General features: G+C 33.0%; 1 protein-coding gene across 1 annotated transcript in view; it reads left to right on the forward strand.

The window, feature by feature from the left end:
• The window catches only part of GPC5 (glypican 5), a 2,065,974-nt gene that overhangs the window by 667,182 nt on the left and 1,372,596 nt on the right, over positions 1-26,196 (forward strand). Inside the window, exon 6 of the mRNA XM_031963619.1 lies at positions 19,543-19,663. Coding sequence (XP_031819479.1) covers positions 19,543-19,663 — 121 coding nt within the window. The remainder of the gene's footprint in view (positions 1-19,542; positions 19,664-26,196) is intronic.

Here is a 26,196-nt window from a genome sequence, read left to right on the forward strand (position 1 = left end):
GTGTTTGACTCTTTGAGACCATGGACCATGGAATTTTCTTGGCAAAGATACTGGAGTGATTTGCTGTTTCCTTTTCCAGTTGTTTAAGGCAAATTGAAGTTAACTGACTTGTCAAGGGTTACATAGCTAGTAATTGCTCCAGTCTTAATTTGAACTGGATCATGCTAACTCCAGGCCCATTGTTTTATTCATTGAGGCATTTAACTACCAGATAAGAGGGAGAAAAATGAACAAGAAAAAAATTCATAATCATTGCCCCTTACCTGAGAAAGAAAGGCAAGATGGTTTAAACAGTCTTGAAGGATCTCTAAATTCCTTTGTTAGTTCTAATATATGATTCTATAAGGTTTTTTTGTTTGCTTGATTTGGGGGATTTTTTTTTAGCCATAGACTCAAAAGAAAAGGAAGTGGAAGCTAGAGCTGAAAGAAAGTTATATCAGGGATAACTAAAAAAAAAAAAAAAAAAGGAAAATTGAAATAACCTTCACTTTGTGTTGCTGACTGAAGAAAGGTAAATGTTGGCTAGTACACCATTAAAAGAGTAGGAGCAATCAATACTAACAGCAAAGAATGAGAAATTGATGAATATTCTTAGGGGAACTTTCAAAGAAGAAGAATTGGATTTTTTTACTTTTGTAAGAATTATATTAGGTGCCAAGAGGTTGAGAGAGGGGAGTTTACTATTGACAGCTTTTCCCTTTCTCATATAACATTGAACACTGAAAATGATGTTTTCTTACTCAAATAGTTGTGATTTGGCTATCAAATTGGGAAAAATTTTAAAAAATGGATTTAGCATATCTTTTCTATAAATGAAAAAGAAACCCAAACAAACCCTATGAATTCTTAACAAAAGAAAAATAGTATTTGGAAGGTACTTTGATTCTATTTTAGAAAAGGTTATCATAATAGCAATGTGCCAAGAAATCATAAGCAAAGTAAACTTGTTGTTTTATGTAAGAAGGCAGAGATAAGATTTCCACTCAAAACATATGACAATCTGATGAAATTTATACAAAAAGCAAAAAGGCAAGGCACATGGTAATTTTATTCATAAAGTTAGAAGAAACAACAGGATTTTTTTATTATAGCTTTTTTCTTTTCTTTTCTTTTCTTTTTTTTTTTTTTTACACAAAACATATGCATGGGTAATTTTTCAACATTGACCCTTGCAAAACCTTCTGTTCCAACTTTTGCCCTCCTTCCTCTCACCCCCTCCCCTGGATGGCAGATAGTCCAATACAATTTAAACAGCAACAGGATTTTGAGCAAGTAAGACAAACAGTTGAATGTGACTTATTAACTCAGCATAGTTTATCTTACACTAGAAAAAGCCATCACAGTATCTGCATTTTCTTCTGGAGAGCATTTCATTGTTCACATTAGGGAAGAAAAGTTCACCAAATTCCTTCTTGTCACAGAATTGTTAGAATACCATTTCAAAGATGTCATGAGACAGAGACTTAGCCTTTTTAACCCCACCTGACCTTTCTTTGCTCCATGTCCTTCTTATCTTGTGTTGGTAATGATATTCAAACTTATCTGTTTAGTATTCCCACCCAATAGCGCAGCTGTCATTTTGTGCTAATTTTCCATAAATTACTTAGTAAAGAAACAAACCACTCAATTACTAGAAAGGAATAGTAAATGTGGCCCTTTGGTTCGTGATTTGTAGAGATATGTGACTATTGACAGGTATTCAATATGTCAATATTCTGTCACACACTGATCTCAGTGCCCAACAATTGCCAGAATATCTCCTAGGTTCCCAGAAATTTGAAGTGTTGCTTTGGAAGAAATATAAAATGTCAGAATTATGTCTCCAAATTTTTTTCTCCTAATAAATGTTCCAACTGTCCTAAATATTAGCATGTTGACTTTTCCTCCCCCCTCCCACCTCCACTCCTCTCCCCTACCCCCATTATCTGTTTAAAACAAAAGTCATCTGTCCTTATTTGGAAACCAGACTTCCTTGTTTGTAGCTAATTAGGCTTGACAGTTTCATATCTTCTAGTTGTTTGCATTGTTTTCCCAAGATAATTGCCTTTGTTTTGGTTGGTACCCTCAGTACATATTTCTGCCCTTGTTTAGGGTAATTAATGCTTCACAGTTTATTGCACCACTAAATAAAGGTATGGAAAGTGATTTTGTTTCTAAAAAAAATTCAAGAGGATTGTAGGAAGAATATGATGTTGGTGTGCAAGTTATTCAGATTTACTGTACTTATGACTGCCTGGTGTTTACTTATTTCTGATATAATAAGAACTTATTTTCATCATCATAAGTGCATGGTTCATTTGAGGTACCTAGTTTAAATGAATTATTTTTCTCTGAGTTCAGTTTCTTCTATTTTAATGTAAGAAAATTTGCTATCAGCAGAAGACATTTGCTTCTTTAAAAATACCTTGCATAATTTATTTTACCTTTCCTAAGCTTTATGCAGATGAGGCTGTTAAATAGCCTACATATAAAAAGATATATGAATAGAGAAATTAGCAACTAGATGGATATAGGCAACTAGTTGCTATTATTTAAAAATTAGGATTTTCGTTTGTTGTATAACATTTTGTTTCTGTTAACAAAAGTTCCTTAGTCTATAGAAAATATTTGTAAAAATCAAGTTTTTTCTTTTTTTCTTGCTTTATGTTACAAGTAAATACTCATGATTTGGATCTTCATACTGATGATGCCACCAAAAAATAATTGTGACAGAGGCAGACGTAATTGACACAAATATTGCACTCGTATTTTGAACCCTTGTTAACTTTCTAGAATTCTATTTATTTGTACTTTTGTGTTATATAGACTTCAGCCAAAAGCTATTGATTTCTCATCTTTCTTAGGGGATACTTCTTGCTGTTGACTGTTTCCTATCCTTCTAGTTATTTACTACCCATCCTTATTTTATACTTTTATTACTTGGTGTATGTCTAGTAATACCTAACTGGTTTTGCTGTCTTTGTCAGAGTTCCAAATCAGCATTTTTCTTTCTCCTCATTTCCATCAGAGTTTATCTCTTTTGTGTCTTATTCTGCTCTATTTATTAGTTTCAAACAACTTGATAAACACCTTCATGCAAAGGTGTTAATATCTAACTAGCATCATTTCTTACCTCTTTATGGGACATTTATAATTCAAAAAAGAACATTTTCTTTGGAATTCAGATAGCTGAATCTGTAATTGTAGAATTTCAGTCATCAATTATAAGATCATAGTGATAATATGTTCTCATAAGGAAGAATGGTGTGACTTTTCCTTTTTCTCAATTCTAAAGACATAGGCAATTGCTCATCTGTAAATTTCATAATAATTTTGATGAGGTGCAAATGATGAGGCTAATGGTAGTGAAGAGATGTGAGAATGGGGTGGGGAATCCCCTCTGGTCAGCGCAGGTCCAATTCCAGCTCTTTGCCTCTCTGTGCATTTTTCTCCAAATGTGGTTATCATACTATCTCTTATTACAATATCCTTAAAGATATGAGCCTCAAGCATGCCTCTCTGTGCTAAATATTTCTGCTCATCATCCTCATCCTACAGTGAGAAATTCTTATATTTATAGCTCACTTATATGACTTGGAACTTCATAATATGACTTCACTTCTCAAGGGAAAGGTGGGATATGCTAATCAGAAGGAGACCTGCATTTGTTACTCAGACCCTAGAAAAACACTATGACAATTTTTTTCTAGTAAATTTGCTTATTTTTAACATATTTTACTTATATATCATGTTGGGAGAGAAAAATTAGAGGAAAAGGAGGAATGATGGGAGACATAAAAAAAACAGAAAAAAGAAGTGAACAGAATATGTGTTGATTTACATTCCAATCTCCTAAGTTCTTTTTCTTTGGATTTCCTTGGATCAATGAAACGCTGAAAAAAACTGTCTTTTATACTTCAATACTGTATATTCTTGCTGTTTTTGTGTAGAATATATTCCTGGTTCTGCTAGTTTCACTTAGCATCAGTTCATATAAATCATTCCAGGTCCTTCTAAAATTAACTTGTTAATCATTTTTTTATAGAACAATAATATTCCATTACCTTCAGATACTACAATTTGTTCAGCCATTTCCCAATTGATGGGCATCTATCTACTCATTTTCCAATTCTTTGCTACCATAAAAAAGAGCTAATAAAAACATTTTTACACAGATGGATCCTTGTCCCTTCTTTAAGATTTTCTTGGGATACAGACCCAATGATGGCACTGCTAGGTCAATGAGTATGCACAATTTAATAGCTCTTTGGGTATAGTTCGAAATTGCTTTCCAGGATGATTGAATTATTTACAATTCCACCAACAATGCTTTAATGATCCAGGTTTCCCACATCCCCTACAACATTTATATTTTCCTGTCATCTTAGCCAATATGAGAAATGTAAGGTGGTACCTCAGAGTTGTATGAATTTGCATTTCTCTAATCAATAGGGATTTAGAGCATTTTTTCATATAACTATAGATGGCTTTAATTTCATAATCTGAAAATTGTCTGTTTTTATCCTTTGACCATTTATCAACTAGGAAATAACTTGTATTCTTACAAATTTGATACAGTTCTTTATATATTTTAGAACTAAGACCTTCATCAGAAACACTAGCTATAAAGGTCTTTTCCCCCAGGTTTGTATTTCCTTGTGATCTTATTTCTCTTGGTTTTGTTTTTGCAAAACCTTTTAAATTTAATGTGATCAAAGTTTTTGCCTTTCATAATGTTCTCTAGTTCTTTTTTGATCATAAATTCTTTCCTTCTCCAAATATCTGATAGGTAAATTATCTCCCAATTTGTTTATGGTATCATCATTTATGCCCAAATCATGTACCCATTTTGATCTTATTTTGGTATGGGTGTGAGATGTAGGTCTATGCTAAGTTTCTGACATTATTTTTCAGTTTTCCCAACAATTTTTGTCGAATAATGAGTTCTTATTCCAGAAGCTGGAGTTTGGGGGTTTATCAAATACTAGATTACTATAGCTCTTTATTATTGTGTCATGTGTATCTAATCTATTCCACTGGTCTACCATTCTATTTCTTAGCTAGTATCAAATAGTTCTGATGACTGATGTTTTATAATATAGTTTTTAGGTTTGGTACTGCTATGCCACCATCCTTAATATATTTTTTCATTAATTCCCTTGATATTCTTGATTTTTTATTCTTCCAGATGAATTTTATTATTTTTTAATGTTCTATAAAATATCTTTGGCATTTTTAATAGTATGGCTTTGAAAAAGTTGACAAAGTTAGGAAGAATTCACATTTGTATTATATTAGCCTGGCCTACATATGAGCAAGTAATATTTTTCCAATTGTTTAGATATGATTTTATTTGTAGGAAAAATGTTTTATAACTGTGTTTATATAGTTTTTGGGTTTCTCTTGGCAGGTAGACCCCCAAGTATTTTATTATTTTCTACAGTCTTATAAAATTGAATTTCTCATTCTATCTCTTGCTGAGGGGTTTTTCAGTAATATATAGAAATGCTTATGATTTGTGTGGGTTTATTTTATATCCTGCAACTTTGCTAAAACTGTGAATTTTTTCCAGTAGGTTTTTGCATGATTTTCTAGGATTCTCTAAGTATATCATCATATCATTTACAGAGAGTGATAGTTTTATTTCCTCATAGCCTATTTTAATTCTTTAATTTCTCTTTCTTTTTTTTATTGCTAAAGCCAACATTTCTAATAGAATGTTTAATAACAGTGATGACAATGGGCATCATTATTCTGATCCTATCGGGAATATATCCAACTTCTCTCCATTACAAATAATGTTTGCCAAGTCTGTTGTGTTTTTAATAGAAATGGGTCTTTTGTCAAAAGCTTTTTCTACATCTATTGAGATTATGATATAATTTCTGTTGATTTTGTTATTGATATGGCTGATTATGGGAATAGTTTTCCTGATATTGAACCAGCCCTGCATTATTGGTATAAATCCTACTTGGTCTTAATTTGTTATCCTGTTGATAAGTTGCTATAATCTCTTTACTAATATTTGGCAGTACTCCTTTATTTATTTTTCCAGATAATTTATATAGTATTGGAATTAATTGTACCTTAAGAATTTCATAGAATGCACTTGTGAATCCATCTAGCCCTGGAGATTTTTTCTTTGAGTTTTCATTAATGACTTGTTCAATTTCTTTTTGCTAAGTGGGGCTATTTAAGTAATTTATTTCTTCTATTAATCTGGGCAATTTATATTTTTTGCAAAGATTCATTCATTTCAGTTAATTTGCAGACTGGCTGCTATACACTTAATTAGTGTAGTAGTTTTCTTAGTTTCAATTTTATTAGTATCTCCTTTGATTTTCGGAATTTACAATTTGGTATTTAATTGAGTATTTTTAATTTGTTATTTTTCTAGATTATTTTAGTTGCATGCGCAATCATTGATTTTCTCTTTCTCTATTCTATTCATTTAGCTATTTAGAGATATAAAATTTGTCCTAAGAATTGTTTTGGTTGCATCCCATAGGTTTTGGTATGTTGTCTCATTATTGTCATTCTCTTGGAAGAAATTATGGATTATTTCTGTTATTTCTTGTTTGACTCATTTTTTAGAATTAGATAATTTAATTTCCCATTGCTTTTCGTTTATCTTTCCCTGGTCCTTTATTGAATATAATTTTTATTGCATTCTGTTTTGAAAAGAAAGCATTTACTATTTCTGACTTTCTGCATTTGGTTGTGTGTGATGACTGCATTAGCACCCCAGATTAGCACCCCAAATACCTTAGAATCGACCAGAGTCAGGATAAGTAAAAGTTCTTGGTTTTTATTCTTGGTCTTTAGATGTAGGATGGAATTGGATGGAAGCAGAATCTCTGTGACCTTCCTTCTTCATCTCCCACCCAAGTGACCCTGGCTAGTCTTACTCCATCCCTTAGTCCCTCCTACAATTCTCTGTATACACCAAAAGATCAAGCCAGCACAGGATAGTGGAGAGGGCCATTTTCCAAGCATATGCTTATAGAGTATTGTCCAATTGGTAATTAGCCTTAAGTGCTTGAATCAACCTCAGGCCATTGACTCAAGGGTTTCAGTCCTTTACATCTCGCACTTTCTTTTGTTTTAAAATACAGGTGGTCGCACCATCCCTGACTTCTCAGGGAAGTGAGAACCCCAAAAAGGAGGTGATCACACCCTCAATGACTTCTCAGGAAAGGAGGTGAAAACACTGAAAAGGAGGTGATCATTCTCTCCCCCCTGCCCCCCCCCCAACTTCTCAGGAAGGGAGGTGAAAGCACTAAAAAGGAGATGATGACACCCTCCCCAACATCTCAGGAAGGGAGATGAAAAGCACCAAAGAGACTTGGGAATAGCTAGCGGGTTTCTGGGCTGAAGGGTCTTATTAGAAACAGGTATGCACAAACCCATCAGCACAGGAGGTATTATACAAGCACATAGCAATAATGCAGAGGCTATTAGTGGTGACTCTCCCCACAGTCAGTGCAGGCTCAATGTAGTGTAACAAACATGAATATTACATGCAAGTAGTGATATAATAAACAGTATAAATCAACATGGTATTGTAAAAGGTTTCCAGAAGTCCTATAAGGAGGGTGTGTAAACAACAGTCACATACACCTTCTTCAGCAGCCAAGAGATAGTCCAAAACTAATCTATTGTCCATTGCTTCACATGTTAGGGAATCCAATGATCCCCTGAAGTTTTTGAAGTTCTGCAACAGTCTTTTTATGTCTTAGGGAATACAATGATTCTAGCAGATTTTGAAGTCCTATTACATCTTATCATTTCTCAGAGAATCCAATGATTCCTGAGGGTTTTATTGCTATCTAAGGGCCACTGTTCTATCCACACAGTTTTGCATTGGATAGGAACAGGTGACAGTGTTGGTAGGCCTTCAACAGCAGCCCTGCCAAAAAAAACAGAAGTACTCATTTTTAATCCTAATTGTTGTAAAATGTCTCTTCCCCAGAGATTGATGGGAATTTTTTCAACTATAAAAGGAGCAAAAACTCCTGTTTCACCTTCAAGTATCCATCTCAAAGGGGTAGCACTAACTTCAGCTGCTATTGATCCTCCTAAGCCAGAATGTAGGTGTCTGCCTTAAGACCAGTGACTGGGCCAGTTGGCACTTCTAAGGACTGTATGATCTGCACCAGTGTCTACCAATCCTTCTAATGGTAGGCTATTTATATAGATAATGAACATAGGTTGGTCAGCTGTCACAGCTGCTGTCCAGTATATTCCTGGATTTTGTTGCTTGGAGTCACAATCTGGGTGACTATCACCAGATTGCTGTAAGAGTAAACCTGATGCTACTATTTCTTCTGGTTGATAAGTAACACATTGTCTACCTGTATTAGTGATGGGATATTATCTACACATTCCCCAGTTTCCCAAATCAGTGTATGGATGGACACTGTTTTGTATGTACAAAAAGGAGGTGAAATGGTCAAGCCTACTGTGCCTGGAAGCAAGGGATCCATAGGCTGGAGAGGAACAGATTTCACCTCTCCAGGTGGTATCTCAGTTGTCCCAGCTGCATACAACTCTATTTTCCCCAATTATAAACACTTTCTCCCATCAGGTTGCTTCCTTGCTGGTTGATTGTGTAATCCCTTTCTCCCATCAAATTGCTTCCTGGCTGATTGGTCATGTCTGGGTACTGGTCTTCTAGGCACTCTTTGGGTATAGCATCGGCTGCCATCATGCCCGAAGTAGTTTTTGCCTTGGGCCCTGGGCTGGGCCCTTAGTCTGTTCATTGTCTTCCTCTTTTTCCTCATGCTTCCTCATCTGGCTGTTCTTAGAATTTTTCTTTTTTCTATAACTTGCAGAATTCTTTAAGGCCAATTGTATTATGTTGTTTACATAGAATGTTTCCTTGGAAATTGAATGAGGACCTTTATCATTGTAATATTCACATAGTTGATCTCCTACCAGCTTCCAATTATCTGGCCCTATCTCTTCTTCCTTTAAGAACCAAGAGGACGTGTGTTCTAATGTACCCAAGAGTCTAGCAATCTGCACCCAAGTTATAATTAAGCCTTGTCCCTTGATCAATTTAAGTATGCTTTCTATAGCACCCCCTCGAGGTGGGGGTGGGCATGGGGCTGGGGTGGGGCTAGGGGAGAATCTTTTCCTAATACCTGCCCATTTCAACTAGAAAAGGTTACTAGTTTAGCCCTTAACAAAGCAAGTTCCCTGTTTATCTATTAAAATACTCACCCAATTTCCTGGTCACTGGGGACTTCAGTGAAAGTAGGATCCTTGGTCCACACGTTGGGCACCAAATGTGATGACCAAGATAGCACCCTGGATACCTTAGAATCAGCTAGAGTCCGGAGAAGCAAAAGTCTTTGGTTTTTATTCTTGGTCTTTAGAGGTAGAAGTGAAGGGGATGGAAACAGAATCTCCATGATCTTCCTTCTTCATCTCTCACCCAAGTGACCCTGGCTAGTCTTACTCCACCCCCTAGTCCCTCCTACAATTCTTTGTATACACCAAAAGATCAAGCCAGCACAGGATAGTTGGAAGGGCCATTTTACAAGCATAGGCTTATAGAGTATTGTCCAATCTGTAATTAGCCTTAAGTGCTCGAACCCCATCTCAGTGCATTGACTCAAGTTTCAGCTCTTTATAGTTGTGGGGTTTTTATGATCTAATACATGGTCAATTTTTGTGAAAGTGGCATGTACTGTTGAGAAAAAAAAGGGGGTATTCCTTTCTGTCTTTATTCAATTTTGTCCACAGGACTATCATATCTAGGTTTTCTAAGATTCTATTAACCTCCCCAATTTCTTCTTGTTTATTTTGTGGTTAGATTTGTCTGATTGTGAGAGGGGGATATTGAGGTCCCCTACTAGAATAGTTTTGTTGTCTATTTCTTCCTGTGACTGTCTTAAAATCTTCTCTAGGAATCTGGCTATTCTATTACTTGGTGTATACACATTTAGTATCATTACTACCTCAATATTTACAATACCCTTTATCAAGATGTACTTTTTTCCCTTATCTCTTTTCATAAGATCTATTTTTACTTTTGTTTTATCTGATATCAGAATTGCTACCCCTGCTATTTTTACTTCATCTGAAACATAATAAATTTGGTTCCAGTCTTTTACCTTTACTGTGTTATGTTTCTCTCTGCATCAAATGTAGGGTTCTGTGTTTTATCCACTCTGCTATTAATTTCTGTTTTATGGGAGAGCTCGTCACATGTACATTCACAATTATGATTACTAGATCTGTATTTCCCTCCATCCTATTTTCTCTCCTGTATATATTTTTCTTGTCTCTTTTCATCCTGTCTTATTCCTGTTTATTTTACCCTCCCACCCACTATTTTATCTCCTATCACCTCTCCTCCTTTTCATAATAGTGTTTTTAATACACCCTAAACACTACCTTATCTTCTATCACACCTTCCTCCCTTCTCTTATTCCCCCCCCCAGTGTTTGTCTTCTCTTCTATACTCCCCCTCTATTTTCTTTCCTCTTTCTTCTCCTACTTTTTTATAGTGTTATATAAATTTCTATACCAAACTGAATGATTGTTATTTCTTTTTGGAGCTAAAACTGATGAGATCAAACTTCATGCAATGCTCATCTCCTTCTTCTCTTTTCCTTAATTATAATAAGTCTTTTGAGCTCTTCCTGTGAGCTAATTGTCCCATTATACCTTCCCTTTCTTCTTTTTCAAGTACCAACCTTTTCCCACTCCTTAATTTCTTTTTCTTTAATGTCATCATATCAGGGTCCATTTAGATCCACACCCTTAGTCCATGTGATGCCTCTCTTTGTCTGCAGCAGTGACAGATACTGTTCTCAAGAGTTATGGGTATCACTTTCCCATCTAGGGATGTAAGGAATTTTATCTTTAAATAATGAGTCCTGTATTTGTAGATTAAAATTTTTGTTTAGTTATTTCAGTAAAAATGATTAAAGTCTCTTACTTCATTGAAGCTCCATCACCTTCCCTGAAAGATGATGCTGGGTCTCACTCCCTGGGTACAATTCTTGGTTGTAACCCTAGATCTTTCACCTTCCAGAATATAGTACTTCAGGCCCTCCAATCTTTTATTGTAGAAGCTGCTTTATCCTGGATAATGCTTGATATTTGAATTGTTTTTGTCTGGCAGCTTGCAGTATATTTTTTTCTTGAGGTTGTACTTCTGGAGTTTTTTAAACAATGTTCCTTAGGATTTTCCTTGTGGGATCTTTTCCCAAATGTGATTGATGGATTCTTTTAATGAGTGCTTCCAGCTTCATTTCTAGAATATTGGGACAGTTTTTGTTTGTTTATTTGTTTGTTTTTTAATGATATCTTGAAGAATGCTAACCAGGCTCTTTTTTTGGTCATGGCCTTCAGATAGACCAATAATTTTAAAATTGTCTTTTCTAGATCTATTTTCCAGGTCAGCTATTTTTTAATGAGGTATTTCACATTTTCTTCCATTTTTTAAATGTTTGCTGGCCCTTTTCAAGTTTTCCAGAGTTTGCCTTCTGAGCTGGAACTGGAAGCTGCCCCCACTTGCTCTTCTATTGAGTTAGGACTAACTATCTTAGTTGCTCATTTGCTGTGGTTCAGACACTCTCACTGACTTTCTCTGAGTCTATCTGAACTGGGCTATATACTCTTTTCACCCCAGTGAGACTGATCTTGAAGTTTTTCCATTCTGTCTTGAGCTGGAGATGGTTTCATTCCATCAGACTCTGTTCAGAGACTTGGTTTCATGTAGTTTTTGAGTAAAACTGGGAGAGCTCGAGCAGCTTCCTGGCTTCATGCCACCATGTTGGCTCCACTTCAGAAGTTCCCTGACTTGAACCTTTATCCTAAATCTCCTTTTCAGCTTTCCCAAAATATGATCACCCAATTGCTGTTTAATTATCTCCACAAATGGAGAACTTAATATTTTTTTAAAACAGAAAACTATTTTTATGTAACTCTAATTGTTGCATTAAACTGAAATCTCCATTACTTCTGTTTTTTCCTTCTGAGATTAAGAAAAATATGTTGAATCCGTCTTCCATAAAACAACCCCTCAAACAATTGAAGACAACTATTCTTCTCTTTTTTAAACTAAATTTGAATTTCATCAACAATATGACATAATTTTCGGTCAGTTTCCTCATTATCTCAGTGATTCTTCATTGGATATACTAAAAAATGATTAAAATCCAGAATGAAATGCAATATTTTTGCAAGGATCATTGACATCATATAGTGAAAAGATCACAGTACACATTCTTGGATAATGTGTTTTTGTTAAGGTTTGTTAAGTTTCAGTAGGCTTTTTGAACATTAAATCCACTGCTGCTTCTTATTGAGCTTTAAATAAATCAGTTAAGTACATTTGTCATCTGCTTCTTCATCTGTAAAATGAAGGAGTTGGATGCTTTAAGGACTGAATTTCTTTTAGATCTCTAAGGTGTTTCTTAGTTTTAAAACTCCAAGATTCTAATTTCATTAAGCATGTTATCAGATTACCATTTTTTTCTCCAATTTTTATCTAATGGGGAAAAACAATCCTATTAGGCCTATTAATGGCTAATAAATGAATGCCAAGTGTTGTGACTGATATAGGTGCAGTTCTACTTGAAGGAGAGGGCTGGATTCAATAACTTCTCAAAGGGTCTTTCTTTGGTTCTAACATTTTTTTAAAAATGCTGTAAAAAACTTGAAATCCAAATTCAATTCCAATCTCAAGAATCATTCATGAGGAGAGAGAAAGAAGAAAGTTACAAATTCTATCCTTACCTCTGAGGTTTTGTTTATTTTTGTTTTGTTTTGTTTTGGTTTATATGTATTTGGATGATAATTATGCAAACTGGAATAAGTACAGCAGATCCAATCAGATTAGTCATATTTGAATAGTGTCACAACCATGCCACCAAATTAGTAGTATGATTAAAATTCATTCAGTGTGCCTGTATAGTCCCCATAGAACAAAACATCAACATTTTTGTAATCTTTCTAATGATTCTGGGAGAGAAGTAAACTTTTCAACAGATTAGATGGATGCATGGGTCTCTTTCAGATGTAGGTATATCAACTTTTGTGGATTATATTTCATCATTTATCTGTATGAATTAAGATACATTTTAATAGTATCATTCATATTTGTTTGGGGAGCAGAATCCCCTAGAAACAGATGATGTAGATGATATAGTGTAACTAGCAAAAGTTGACAGAAATACTTTTCCTGAGGCCAACTCTAACTGAAAACACACTGAAACATTTGGGAGTGATTTTTTCCTTTTTAAAAAATGACATTTGTGAAATGTAAAGATTATCTGTGGTAAATTACCTTTCATGTGTGGTAACAAATGAGATAATTTGTTCAATAGAAAGAGATGGTATGTAAAATCTGCTCATTAGTTTACTAAGTATGTGTGGAAACAATTATTTTCACTCAAGCATCTGCCACATGATGGGCTTCAAAATACTCTGTAATTTAAAAGTTCTCCCACTGTGTGTGTATTTGTTTTTATTATGCATTGTATTGGTAGGATGTCCTCGAGTTGTTTAATTGGAATTCTGTGCTGGAAGTAATAGAATCACTATATTTAATAACTGACTTGAAATATTTCTGATGGAACAAATGGTTTTGTTTTCTGAAGATGAATTTGTATCAATATACCTTTTTTATTCTTTGTTAAAGTGCTGAATCTCTTGGTACTTTATGTGACTTGGGTCCCTTATAAAATTCATTCAGGTTTGCTCATTAAAATTTGCATTATTAATTGACTTGATTCACAGTTTATTTAACATAGCATTTTCTTTTTATTAGTATTTAGATAACATTTGATTTATTAAGTAGTAGTAATAGCCTGTTATATGTCAATATCCAATAGTGAAGTAAGGCAGGGAATTTCAGGTGCAGAATAACTGTTATTCCCATCATAAAGACAAATAAGCTAGGGTTAGGATTTATTTAGATAGTGCTAATGTTTGAAATAAAATCACATAATAGATAAAATGGTTCTGTCATAATATTTTGGGGTTATGTTCCATAATGCAAGGGCAGGTTGCTGTTAAATGTTTGAAACTATTAATTTAAATGGTACAGATCCCAAGATCTTAAGATTTCTCTGTGGAGTAAACCAATAATCTATGAGTATTTTCATTTTATCATTTATTTTCCTATTAATATATTTGGAAACTATTAAGTAATTCAAAGGTAAGGAGGAAACATACTATGCTTTCCCTCACAGCATAAGCACCATTAGCCAGATAGCTAAGGGACTTATTTAGTACATTTTAATAAAGTGTATTTGCCACACCCTGCCTGGGCTTAGTGCTGGAGATACCAATACAAGCTTGCAATCTCTCAAATTAGTTCCCTTCAATTATATGTCCTTAACTTATAATAGGGAAAGACTACATATAAAGGAAATCTAGGAAATGGGGAACAAATAGTGTTTGAGCTGCACTCCATTGTAGAAAATGTTTACCCTTGAGGAAATAAGACTTTTTCCCCCTGAAGAAGGTGGAGTTTATGTTCCAGTCATTACTGTTAATGAAGAAGGGAAGCATTCAATCTTGACTCATGATTTAGTGCTTGTTGCACATGTGGAAATATCTTCCTGTGAGAGCATACAGCTGGTCATTTTAGAAACTGTCATAAAGCTGCAGACTTGTGATCACCTGGCTAAATTGGCAGGCATAAAACTCTGCCCTGCCAAATGAGTAGTTGGGGTTGAAGACTTATTAAAAATCTGTCACTTAATGAGTTTGTCCATTCTAACTCTAAATGTAATTACTTTCTTGGTTTGGTCTGGCAGAAAAGTTGCCATCATTTGCTCAACATTCCAGTTTTTCAATACACGAATTATTATATTATCATATCATCATGTGGATGAAAATGGCCTGATGTTTATCATCATCTATAGCAAATGTTTCCCCAGCATGAACTTAATAAGACTTGGGCCATTTACTGTTAAAAGAAGAAAAATGTCTTCACAAAATTTTTATTAGAATTTAAATATTTTAAGTCAAGACATATAATGCTTTATTTAAATTATCAACTATCCAGCCTGAGAACATTTGAAGGAGAAATTAATTTAAAAGAATGGTTCTGTTACTGTGCAGATTAACTAAAATAGTTAAACAGCAAAAAGTTTTGAATTGATTTTACAGATATTTCCATTTTCTAAATCCTCCTGTAAACCTCCTACCTACCATAAAATGTTATCCCCATAAAATCTAGCACATAAAATCAATCATATAGGCTTCTTTCTATTCTCAAAGGTCTAAGATTAGAACCTTAAGTGTAAGAGAAAAAATGTTCAGAGGCTATGTTTAAATAGAATATTCTAAAGATTCTAAATTGAGGAAACAGTTTTCAGTCTTTATTTTTGTTTATTGTGTCATAATCCAGAGCCTGGATTATGCCATTGACATAGTTTGAATGAATTGTTCTTTCTCTCTTATATAAATATTGCAATGATATGTGCATGGTATGAAGGCCTATTCTTGAATATATTTAGCATCCATGAGACCCATAAATTTACTTAGACACATTTTAGGAAATTTCTTGTAAAATCATAGGTACAGAATACTGGAATTGCTAAATATCTCAAGAATATTTATTATATCCAATCTTCTGTCCATCATCCACCTAAATTAATGATATAAGAGAACAATTACAATTATCAAAATCTAGGTTTAAAAAAACACCCACTCTCAAATTTTACCTTCCAACAAAGATTGAGTGACTCAATGAATATAAAAGAAAAAGGGCATCCTTTTGGGGGGCTCATCTGGCAAGAATTGTGAGTCACTCACATACTATCCCAGAGTGACTATTCCAAAAGCTTACCATCTGAGACAGGTACTGTTTAGCCTATTCCTAATGAATTCCAGTTGCATTGTCAGAGTCCAGATGGATTTTGCTGAAATTGTAGAGGTGCTCTTCAAAATAGCCCTCTCTTAGAATAAATTCAAAGCTAAATCCTATTACGTTCAAAGTGAAGTGAAATCAATGTCATTTCATGTGACATGGTCTCATTTTCAAACAGGAAATTTCAAAGAGTCAAAAAGTAAATACTTCCTAGCAGTGTTCATAGCTACAGATTTATTAGTGCACCACATGAATATTCATATTTTGAACATAGAATGAACTGAAATATTGTTAATCATCATTTTAAAACATTTTTATAGAATACAAATATATCAGTGTGTACATTTTTCTGTGTTGATGAAAATGAATAGTACTTTGGGACCAAGTATGCCTATTAAACTGATGTGATACATTACCAGGCCTACATAGAAGAAATGAGCACAGATGGTGAGTCTATTACTTCTCTAACAAGAAATTTATCTTTTTCTCTCATTTTTTTTTCTCTCTCATTGAAATCTGAACAGCGTTTTCTCAAGTCATGAAACCTCTGTAGGGATCCTTACTGTGTTTTATCCATTACTTGTACATTAGTAGGGGGAAAAAACCCCAAAGTGATTAATGACTTATTAAAACTTTGTAATGAGACAACTCTCAAACTAAGTGTCTGTTTCATATTTTTTTCCTTCCGTTTGAGAAATATATTTTGCATGTAAATTAAAGTCTATTCATAAAGAGTTTTTGCATCATGTTAAGATTCCAATTTACTCATTTAGTGCTGACAGTATCATTTAGTTCATGTTAAAAAAATATCAATGTGTCTCTGCATAGATGTTTGTTAATGATTCAATCGTTTGACATGTAGATGTAAAGAAAAGAGTTTTAATCAAATCTTTTTAGAAAAAATGAAAGTATAAAAAATTAACAGTGTGTGATATTAGAGCGTGGTATTTTATTTTGAATTTTTTCATGTTTTTTCTCCTCCACTGTATAAAAGAGGGAAGAATTTTTTATTTGATGATATCTTTTGTTTGGCCTGGTGATACTAGCTTGTATCAGAATATAGGGCCATAGTAATAGTAATTATTTTACATGGATTATAGAAAACTGTTCCATAGGTGGCCTTTTTCTCTCATTAAAAATGAAAATAGGAAAGGTTAAGAGGCCAAGGTTTTGTAATATTAATTATAGATTCCTCATGTAAATATGACTATAATAATTTGAATAAATTATTATTCTGGAGCAGAAACCTTGGATACAATGACTTATTCTATGAATCCTAGGTAAATCAACATTTCTTCAATTATTTCATTAATTATGATAATTCAAAATTATAGAATATAAGAGGGAAGTGGTAGCCTCTAGTTTCTTATGTTTACAGGTGAGGAAACTGAAGCCAAAAATTAACTTCATAGACCTAGAAGTTTTTTTTCATTTCTAGGGGTAGCATTGGGCTAGAACTTATATACTAAATCTTTCTTGAATACTTCAATAAAAGTATGTACATTCATGCCAATTGTTGTAGTCTAGAGGATATAAAATATATTATTAAGGTCTTAAAATAAGTGTATATTGGACATAGACAAATATAGTGTTTAATCAAAATTAATAACTTTTCTTTAGTACTCCAAATCAATGATTCCCATGATTTTTAAATAAACCTTAATTTAAGTGAAGTGATAGCCATCTCCATGATTTGTGGAAGGTGATAATCTGTGTTTAGGCATACTTTCTTAGAAAAAAGATATATTTTATCTTTCTACTGCCTTCATTTTGTAACATATGCTTCCTTCTTCTTCTTCCAGAGAATCAATCCTTATAATAATGAAAAAAGAAAGGGGGGGGGGGGAATGGTTAAATCAAGCTAACCAACACATTAACTACTGTGTTCTGCATCATGGACTGCTTTCTATGTCCAAAGCCTCCCATATCTGCAAAAAATGAAAGGATGTATGTTCCAGCATTCTCTCTCTTTATTTGAGTCAGACTTGGTCAATATAATTTGGCTAACTTCATTTTCAGTTTCTGATGGCTATTGTTCACTCACAACAAATTTGCATATTTTGGCAATATAATTAGGATTGATAAACATTGATTTATAATCTTGATTTGTCATTTAGTATCTCTCCATATACACACATATACATATACATACACACATATATCAATGCACTCTCTGTGCATGTGTATATACATGCATATATATAATATTTGTGTGAACACATTCATAAAATCCCTAAAGGCAGAAATTATGTCTATACTTCTTTTTCCTCACAATGACTAAAAGTTCTTATATGTAGTAAGGCCTCTATGAATACTGGGTGGTCTTAGTGTCATGCTGATAATGATAAATTCTTGATATTGATTAATTATTTCTTATTATCAACTGAGCTAAAATTATTTAGATAATACATTTTGATCACAGTGGTACCTACATAAGATTTTTTAAAACAACTTTGTATAAATTCCCTCATTTTTAAATTAAAAATTTCCTAAAATATTCAAGACTGAAATGGGGGGAGGGGAATGTTTCCTTTGCATACAAACTTTTGCTTTTTATAGCCAATCATAAATGCTGATTCATTATGATTTTTTAGATGTTCTAGTCAACTATTTTAGATGTGTATGAATTTGCTTTACATGGTTGCATCATTTTGCTAATTATTTTATGTATGACAGTCAAAATCATTTAGCTTCATCAAGTAATTGACACTATATGACAAAATTTTAAAATTCATATTACTAAATGGACAATATAGATTAAAATATATGCCCAACTAGACTAGAGAAAATTTAATGAACTGCTTATATTATATCAATATAGTATATAAAATATTAATATAAAATAATAATATATATTTTCATTTAATAGTACTTTTTTTCCAATTTCATGTGCGGATAGTTTTCAACAGTTATTTTTTGTAACATCTTGAGTTCCTAATTTTTCTCCGACCTTCACTTCTCTCTCCAAGACAGAAACCAATTTGATAATGTAAACATTTTCTATTATATTGGAAATTTTTTATTGTAACAATTATTCCTGTCAATCAAGACTTTTAAAATAAAATACAATTTGTAGAAAACAAAGAGAATGATAGACCTAAAATCATAGGTTTTTAGAGCTGGGGACTTTAAATATAGTTTGTTTTAATATCTTCTATTTACAAATTGTGTGTGTGTGTGTCTGTCTGTATGTGTCTGTGTACCTAAGGACTAGCAAGCAGAAACATCATAATAAATGAATAGCCAACCAAGGTGGTTTTGGACTTCGTTACTAATTATATTTCATCCTTAAACTCAGACTGTTTATTCTACCAAAAACATGAAAACTATGTAATTCTATTGTTTCAAGTGAAAATACAAATAATTCTATAAATTTATCTTAATAAAAAGTTACATCAGTTTGTCTATTTCAAAAATCATACTCCATTGGTAAAAACTGATCTTCATTTTTAACAGAAAAATTTCTAGTTTCAGAAATAATACTAAAATATTTTTAAATAGTCTATCTAGCATTGTTGCAAATGACACTTCAAAAAGGGAGATAATTTAAAAATTGTTATTTGAAATTTACTTTTCAAAATAAAACCATCACCTTTCATAAAATATATAAAATAGAATATTATTGAAATGACAGTGAAATATAATACTGCCTATGCCAAACAGCAGTCCAAATAAGTTCCAGGATCATTATTTTAAGTGACATATTTCTTTCATTTCATTAGTTATACTCATCGTGTGGTTGGAAATGGAATAAAAGCCCAATCTGGAAACCCAGAGATGAAAGTTAAAGGGACGGATCCTGTCATAAACCAAATTATTGATAAACTGAAGCATGTTATTCAGGTAAGTAAACTTTCCTTTGGTGGTAACTAGAAGCTGTTGATAACCTTGCATTAAAATTATCAATAAAGATAATATTAAAATTAGGCTTGATCCATTTAATTAATGCTATAGATTGATGTGTGTTACTCACTCTTGAAATTATGAAACTGCATGAAATGAGTATGCCTATGTTATTACTAATTATTTAGTTCAGTGCTTTGCATATGGAGTATAAAAGTGAAAAGTTAGCCTAATGCCAGGACCATCTGTACCTGTGAATTTCAAGACAGCTCTTCAGCTTTATAATCAATGATAAGAATCCCATGATAACCCTTCATCCTTAACCAATGAGCTTTAGACATATGACGTCCTGTGCTTACTATCATTAACAATTAAGGATAACATATATCAGAAAAAAAGGGAAGCTGACAAAGTCACCTTCTTTCTAACACTCTGAGCCTTTCTATGAAGTTTGCAGCTGCATTTTGAAAAAAAAAATAAAAAGCTAGTTAAAAAGTTAAAAATAGGAATATACATATATGGGTATATATACATATTGTATATATGTGTGTGTTCATGTGCATATATGCATACCATATATATATATATATCATTGGAAATACATATATGCATATCAAATTTATATAAAATAAATTTTAGAAAGTCAGTGATTATTTATGACTAATTCTGTATTATACTAAGAAATGTCAAATCTTCATTTTATGTCAGACTTGCTTTCAACTTATGTTGTTATGAAAGAAAGAAATAAGTAATTTATTCATATGTCTCTTTAGTATTTTAATAGCATCAATGATGTGGGTATTAGGTTTGCCAACTTGCTATATTCCATTAGCTAAAATCAAATATTTTCCTCATTTTAGTGACAGTCCACAATGATAACAGAAGACTTGAGAGTAGGCAAGATTTTCTAATTGGTTATTCACTTTATAACTTAGATTTAAATGCTTTTCCACCTTACTTTTTAAATGTAAAATTTACTCTTGGTTTGTTTGAGAATCAGAAGATTACATATTTATAACTGAAATCAACCTCAAAGACTATCTACCTATTCCCTCCCTCCCTTTTATAGATGAGAATGCTGAGTTCCAGCATAATTAACTATGTCCAAGATTATAGAAAGGTATCAATGAAGTGATTTGACCCCACAGTCTCTGAATTTGAAAGGTTTTGCATCTGATTTGGTTTTGATTTATAGCAAATTGGAAGCAGTGTGGTGGATTGGAAATAGTGTATATATGAAGGCAGAGGTCCTGGGTTAGAATCCAGATGCTGTCATTCAATTACTGCATGAACTCAATTATCTTTGCCTTTTTGAAACCTGGCTTTATCTTTTGTAAAATGAGGGGGTTGGACTAGAAGTTTTCTACTATCCTTTTTGCCAATAAACCTATGTAATTTTGAGAAATCTATAATATCTTTTGCATAATCTTTTCTTATTTTCTACTAGAAAATGTCATTACTTATATTAGTTTTCTAAGTTTATTTCATAATCCATGGTAATTCCAAACCATAATGCCTTATAACTGAAGGACTTCCTGAAAACAATCTACTTATAGTTGCCTTTCACCTGGAGTTTCCCTGGGGGAAGATGTTGAATGAGAGGTCTGGCAATTTCACAACTGCTCAAAGAGGATTTTTAGCTAATGATGTCAATTACTATTAACATCAGGATTCTGTAGATCTCTAGAAATACCTCCCTTAGTTCACGGCTAACAAATGGTATTGGTGATACAGGTGGATCTCCTAAAAAAGGAGCTAACAAAACACATGCTTTATGGAATAAACCTACACTAACTAAAGAAATACAAATAAGGGTAGATTTAGTTTCTTTTGCCCTTCTTAAGGAGAAAATGATAATTTTCTGACAATTTAGTCCACCCTCCTTTCTGTCTTTGCAAGGTTCAAAATATAAACCCATGAAAGTGTGCAAGAGAGAGAAACACACACACTACACATTGCATACCATACACACACTCATATACATTCACACAAAACCTATATGTTCCTTGTCATGAAGAACCACATTCTTTTCATTCTAAATTAATTTGCAGTACAATGTGGATGCATATCTCTAATTTACAGTTCAGAGACATATGATTATGTCTTTCGAACTCCATAGACTGTGCACTGTATAAGACTTCACTGTAGTTTAAAATACATGTTTTGCTGGAGGATTTTCTCTTTTAATTTCTACTAACATGATTAGATTGGAAATATATTCATTTTAGAGGTTAGCAGAAACCAATTTCTTCCTAGTGAGGTATTGTTAAAACATACGTCTCTTTGGTGCCCTCTAGCAACTCTGCCCAGTTTTCATAGGAATTTGTGGTTGTAAAGGGGCTCTCAATGCTGGCAAAATGTGCTCCAAGATTCAGAGCTGATGACTGCTGTACTTGCTTGCATAAAAGTATAATAAAAAGGGTGCTCCAAAGTAATGGTGTTCAAAAGGTTCCCAAAATTTTCTTTCCATTGGTAAGGCTGTATTAGGTGTTTGCAAGGGGAAGAGCCATGGAAGAAGGGGCAATGAGGGCATATATGAGAATATAAACTAGAGGTCATTTTATGTCAATCTCACCAATTTATCATCTGTCAATCACCAATCAAATGCATTTAATCACTTGCAAATGTTAGCATTAAATTGTTTCTTTTAATTTGCAAATGGTGTTGGAATCATTTCTTCCAAAACAGCCATGTAATAAATACTAATACTCAATGCTTGTAAAATGAAGAAAACACTTTCTATCTCTCAATGATAAATTTAAATATTTTTGATAATCATCCACTCTATGTAAATTGCTGGATATATATATAAAATTAATAAGACAGAGTCTCTACCCCTAAGGAACTTATATTCTAATATGGAATCTTACATCAAATACACTCCTAAATTTCAGTTCTTAAGATTATGTTATAACAACAATAATAACAACAAAACAAACAAAAAGCTCAACTATGTAGCTAAGTAGACTATGAATAGTATAATTAGTAGATAGATAAGCTCAAACTAATAAGATTCAAGCTGACTGTGTTGTCCTGCAAAATTTACTAAACTTCCTGATGTTCTAGGCACCTCTCTGAGAGTAGAGATTTCAAAGAAGGTGTCAAACTGCCCTGATAGAGGGAGCTTTCTCTCCCAGGAGTTTCATGTAATGAAATCCTCAATTGAATCTTGATTCTTTTTTCTCTTCCTGTTTCTATTTTCTCTATCCTTACCTATCCATGAAAATAGCAAAATTTATATAAATTAGTAGATTTTTTTTAATAATCCATGTGACCAAAAATTGAATTACCTTGTGATAATCTGATGATAATGTTCTCTGAGCTTAAGTAAGACATTTCTTAGACAATTTACATGTTCAACCATTGGCATTATGATTGATACTTTTCCAATTTGGTAAACCTCCAAGAACTTTCACTCTTCTGGAATAGTTATTGAGATCCCCAATTTACCTCCATGCTATGATAAAGCACTAAATTAGAATTTTAATGGAGGGAAATGCATGTATGCCTAATAAAAATGAAATTAGAGTATGTTGGAGAAACACCAGAAATCACAGGGAGTTTATTTATATCTGTTAGGATAAGAGAATTATTTATGAGGAAGATAAGATCTGAACTGGGCCATGAAACATTTTAGGATTTTTACCAGAGACTTGAGAGGAAATAGGGTGAACAAATAGAGTAGGTAAATACCCAAGGATAGAAGCCAATTCAAAAAATACTTTGTAGTCCAGTTCAGCATTCAGTCATGTGAGATAAAACTTGAAAGCTGGTAGAAACCAGATTGTAGGTGGTCTTAAATCACAGGCTAAAGATTTGGTAGACAGGTGTGGCATTGAATGATTTTGAGCAAGATAATGATTCAAAGTCAGGCATTAGGATTACTCTAGCATTGTTGTATTAGATAACAAGCATAAGAGAAGATAGGCAGGGAGACAAGTTAGGAGAATAATAAAGCTATCTGGAAGAGAGGTAGTGAAGACATGAATTAGGATGATAGCAGTTGAAGAAAGATTAGAGAAATTGAATCAATAAAACTTAGAAAGTTATTGGATATGGAGAGGAAGGAGGTAAAGATGACTGATATTTCTAGTTCATGTAGCTGGGAGAATGGTAATGGTATTGGGAGCCATAGGAAACTTCATTTGTTCATTATTTTAACAAGGTTTTATAAAGTGTCTTCTATGTGCCAGGTATTATGTTATAGCTAGACTTTTCTGTCCTCAAGAAGCTTGTTTTGCTTTGTTTTGATTTTTAAAACAAAGGGATCACATTTATACAAATAAGTAAATTTAAAATAAATCCAAAGTAGTACAGGAAAAATGATACTAATAGCTAATGAAATCCTTGTTGTCAAACTTAAAGAGCATTAAGCATTCTAAGAGGTAAAGCTAAGAAGGAAGTATGTTCCAGAGATGGGGGAGAGCATTTTAAAGGGCATGGAAATAGGAAATCAAATCGAGTACACAGCACACAATGACTCCACATGGCTGAAAAGTAGAGAATATAAAGGGGATTGATATGCAGTAAGTTTAGATTCAGATTTTGAAGGTTTAAGTATTAAATAGAGGAATTTAGAATATGATTTTGGATTGGATGGTTTGAATTTGAAGTACGAATAAGATAGTCAATGAACCTCTCTACTAGGTAGTTGAATATGAAAAAAAGAGTAGTCAAGGTTAAAGATACAGATTTATGGATCATCTTGTTAGAAATGATAGCTAAAATAATATTTCTTATGGGAAAAAAGGCATGAATGGTATAGCCAATGAAGAGAAAAGAAAAAAATTAAGAGAAAAGACATTAGGTTAAGAATTAAAGAGAAAAGGATGTTTCTTTAGCCAAAGAAACAAAATGGTAGCCACTGTGGACCTATAAAGCTAGTCTAACTTGTAAGAAAAATATATAGCTACCATCTTCTGTAATTTCAGGATGACACAAAATCAGGGAATTCCTCTACCCGCCTATGAACCCCAATTGAAATTCTTAACATTTATTACTAAGGTAATAAATAACAATATCCACATTATAGAGAGGAATAAGTTATGGAGTAGTATTGCCTTCTGAAGAATACTATGAAAATGTATCCTTTTATTTATATCTTGTTATCAAAAAATACAGTTAAGTAATTCTTATTGAATGCCTATGTGCCTAACACTGCAGCAAGCACTGGAAGGAATACCAAAAACTATTATATGTAACATGGTCTCTGATTTCAACCAGACTGTAATTTATTTAATTTATTTGTAATAGAAAAAAAAAGCATATGCTCAAATAACTATGAAAGAACAAATAATAATAAAACATTTGAATACCAAAATATGTGACTTGGTGCTAGAAAGAGAAAGATCACCCTAAGTCAGAGACTGATTCTTTAGGTTATTTAGTTGACATCATACAACACCTTAGGGATCTTCATCTGTGTGTGTGTGTGTGTGTGTGTGTGTGTATGTGTGTATGTGGTGTGCATGCACATGTCCTTCATAAAATGTTAGGGATTCCCACATTGTATCATAATGAAAATATCAACACTTTTTGTGATCATGTTCAGAATTTTAAAAAATCATCAATATACCTGTATTTATCTCTTGGTTCAGGTAAGATTTTATGGGCCAAAACCTAGAGGAGGTAAGATTTGAAACATGCTAGTGGGAAGATCTCAGTGTTAGGGAAGTACAAGGAGTACAGGCCAAAGGAAGCAGAGATCCTAAACTGAGATGAATTGGGTCTGGAAAGTATATCCATGCTAATGGGAAAAAGAAGGAATCTAGAGTACAATTAGTCACTGAAAGGTCATGTCATGTTCTCTAGGATGTAATGCCAAAGCCAAGATGAATACTTTTGTCCATGAAAAATTTTATATTCCTATTCTAAAGAAAGAATGATATTAATGATTATACATAAGGAACATCTTGGAGACTTAGAGCTTTCTTCCTCAAAGATATTAAAAGATTAAATAATTGCCCCTGCACAATGGCCCATGAGAATAGGAGGTAGAATGTCCTATAGCTATTCTACTTTCATGCAAAAGGAAGATAGTAACTCTCCAGCAGAAAGAGTGCTGAATTTGGAATCGGAGAATCTGGCTTCAACTCTATACTTTCTACCTCTAAGAACCAAGGGCAAGTCAATTAATTTCTTTTGACTTCAGTTAATTTCTTTTGACTTTGGTTTATTTCTATGAAAGAAGGAGATTAGTCTAGGGTGACTTCTAAGGTTCCTGTTGACTTAATATATCTATGCTTACGTGATTTTCTTCCCTTCATAGGCAGTGAGGTTGGGCAATGGATAGAGTGTTCAACCTGAAATCAGGAAGACCTGAATTCAAATTCTACCTCAGACATTTCTTAGTTGTATGATTCAGGGCAAAATTTAAATTCTGTCTTCCTCAGCAAATGGGGATAATCAGTAAAAATGGGGATAAGAAAAGCACCTGCATTTCATAGTTGTTTGATGCTAAAGAAGATATTTGTAAATGTCATGTAAATTTTAAATTAAATTGTAAATGCTAGATTTTATTATTATTACATATC

The sequence above is a fragment of the Sarcophilus harrisii genome, chromosome 3 (genome assembly GCF_902635505.1).
Source record: "Sarcophilus harrisii chromosome 3, mSarHar1.11, whole genome shotgun sequence".
In the NCBI taxonomy this organism is placed as follows: domain Eukaryota; kingdom Metazoa; phylum Chordata; class Mammalia; order Dasyuromorphia; family Dasyuridae; genus Sarcophilus; species Sarcophilus harrisii.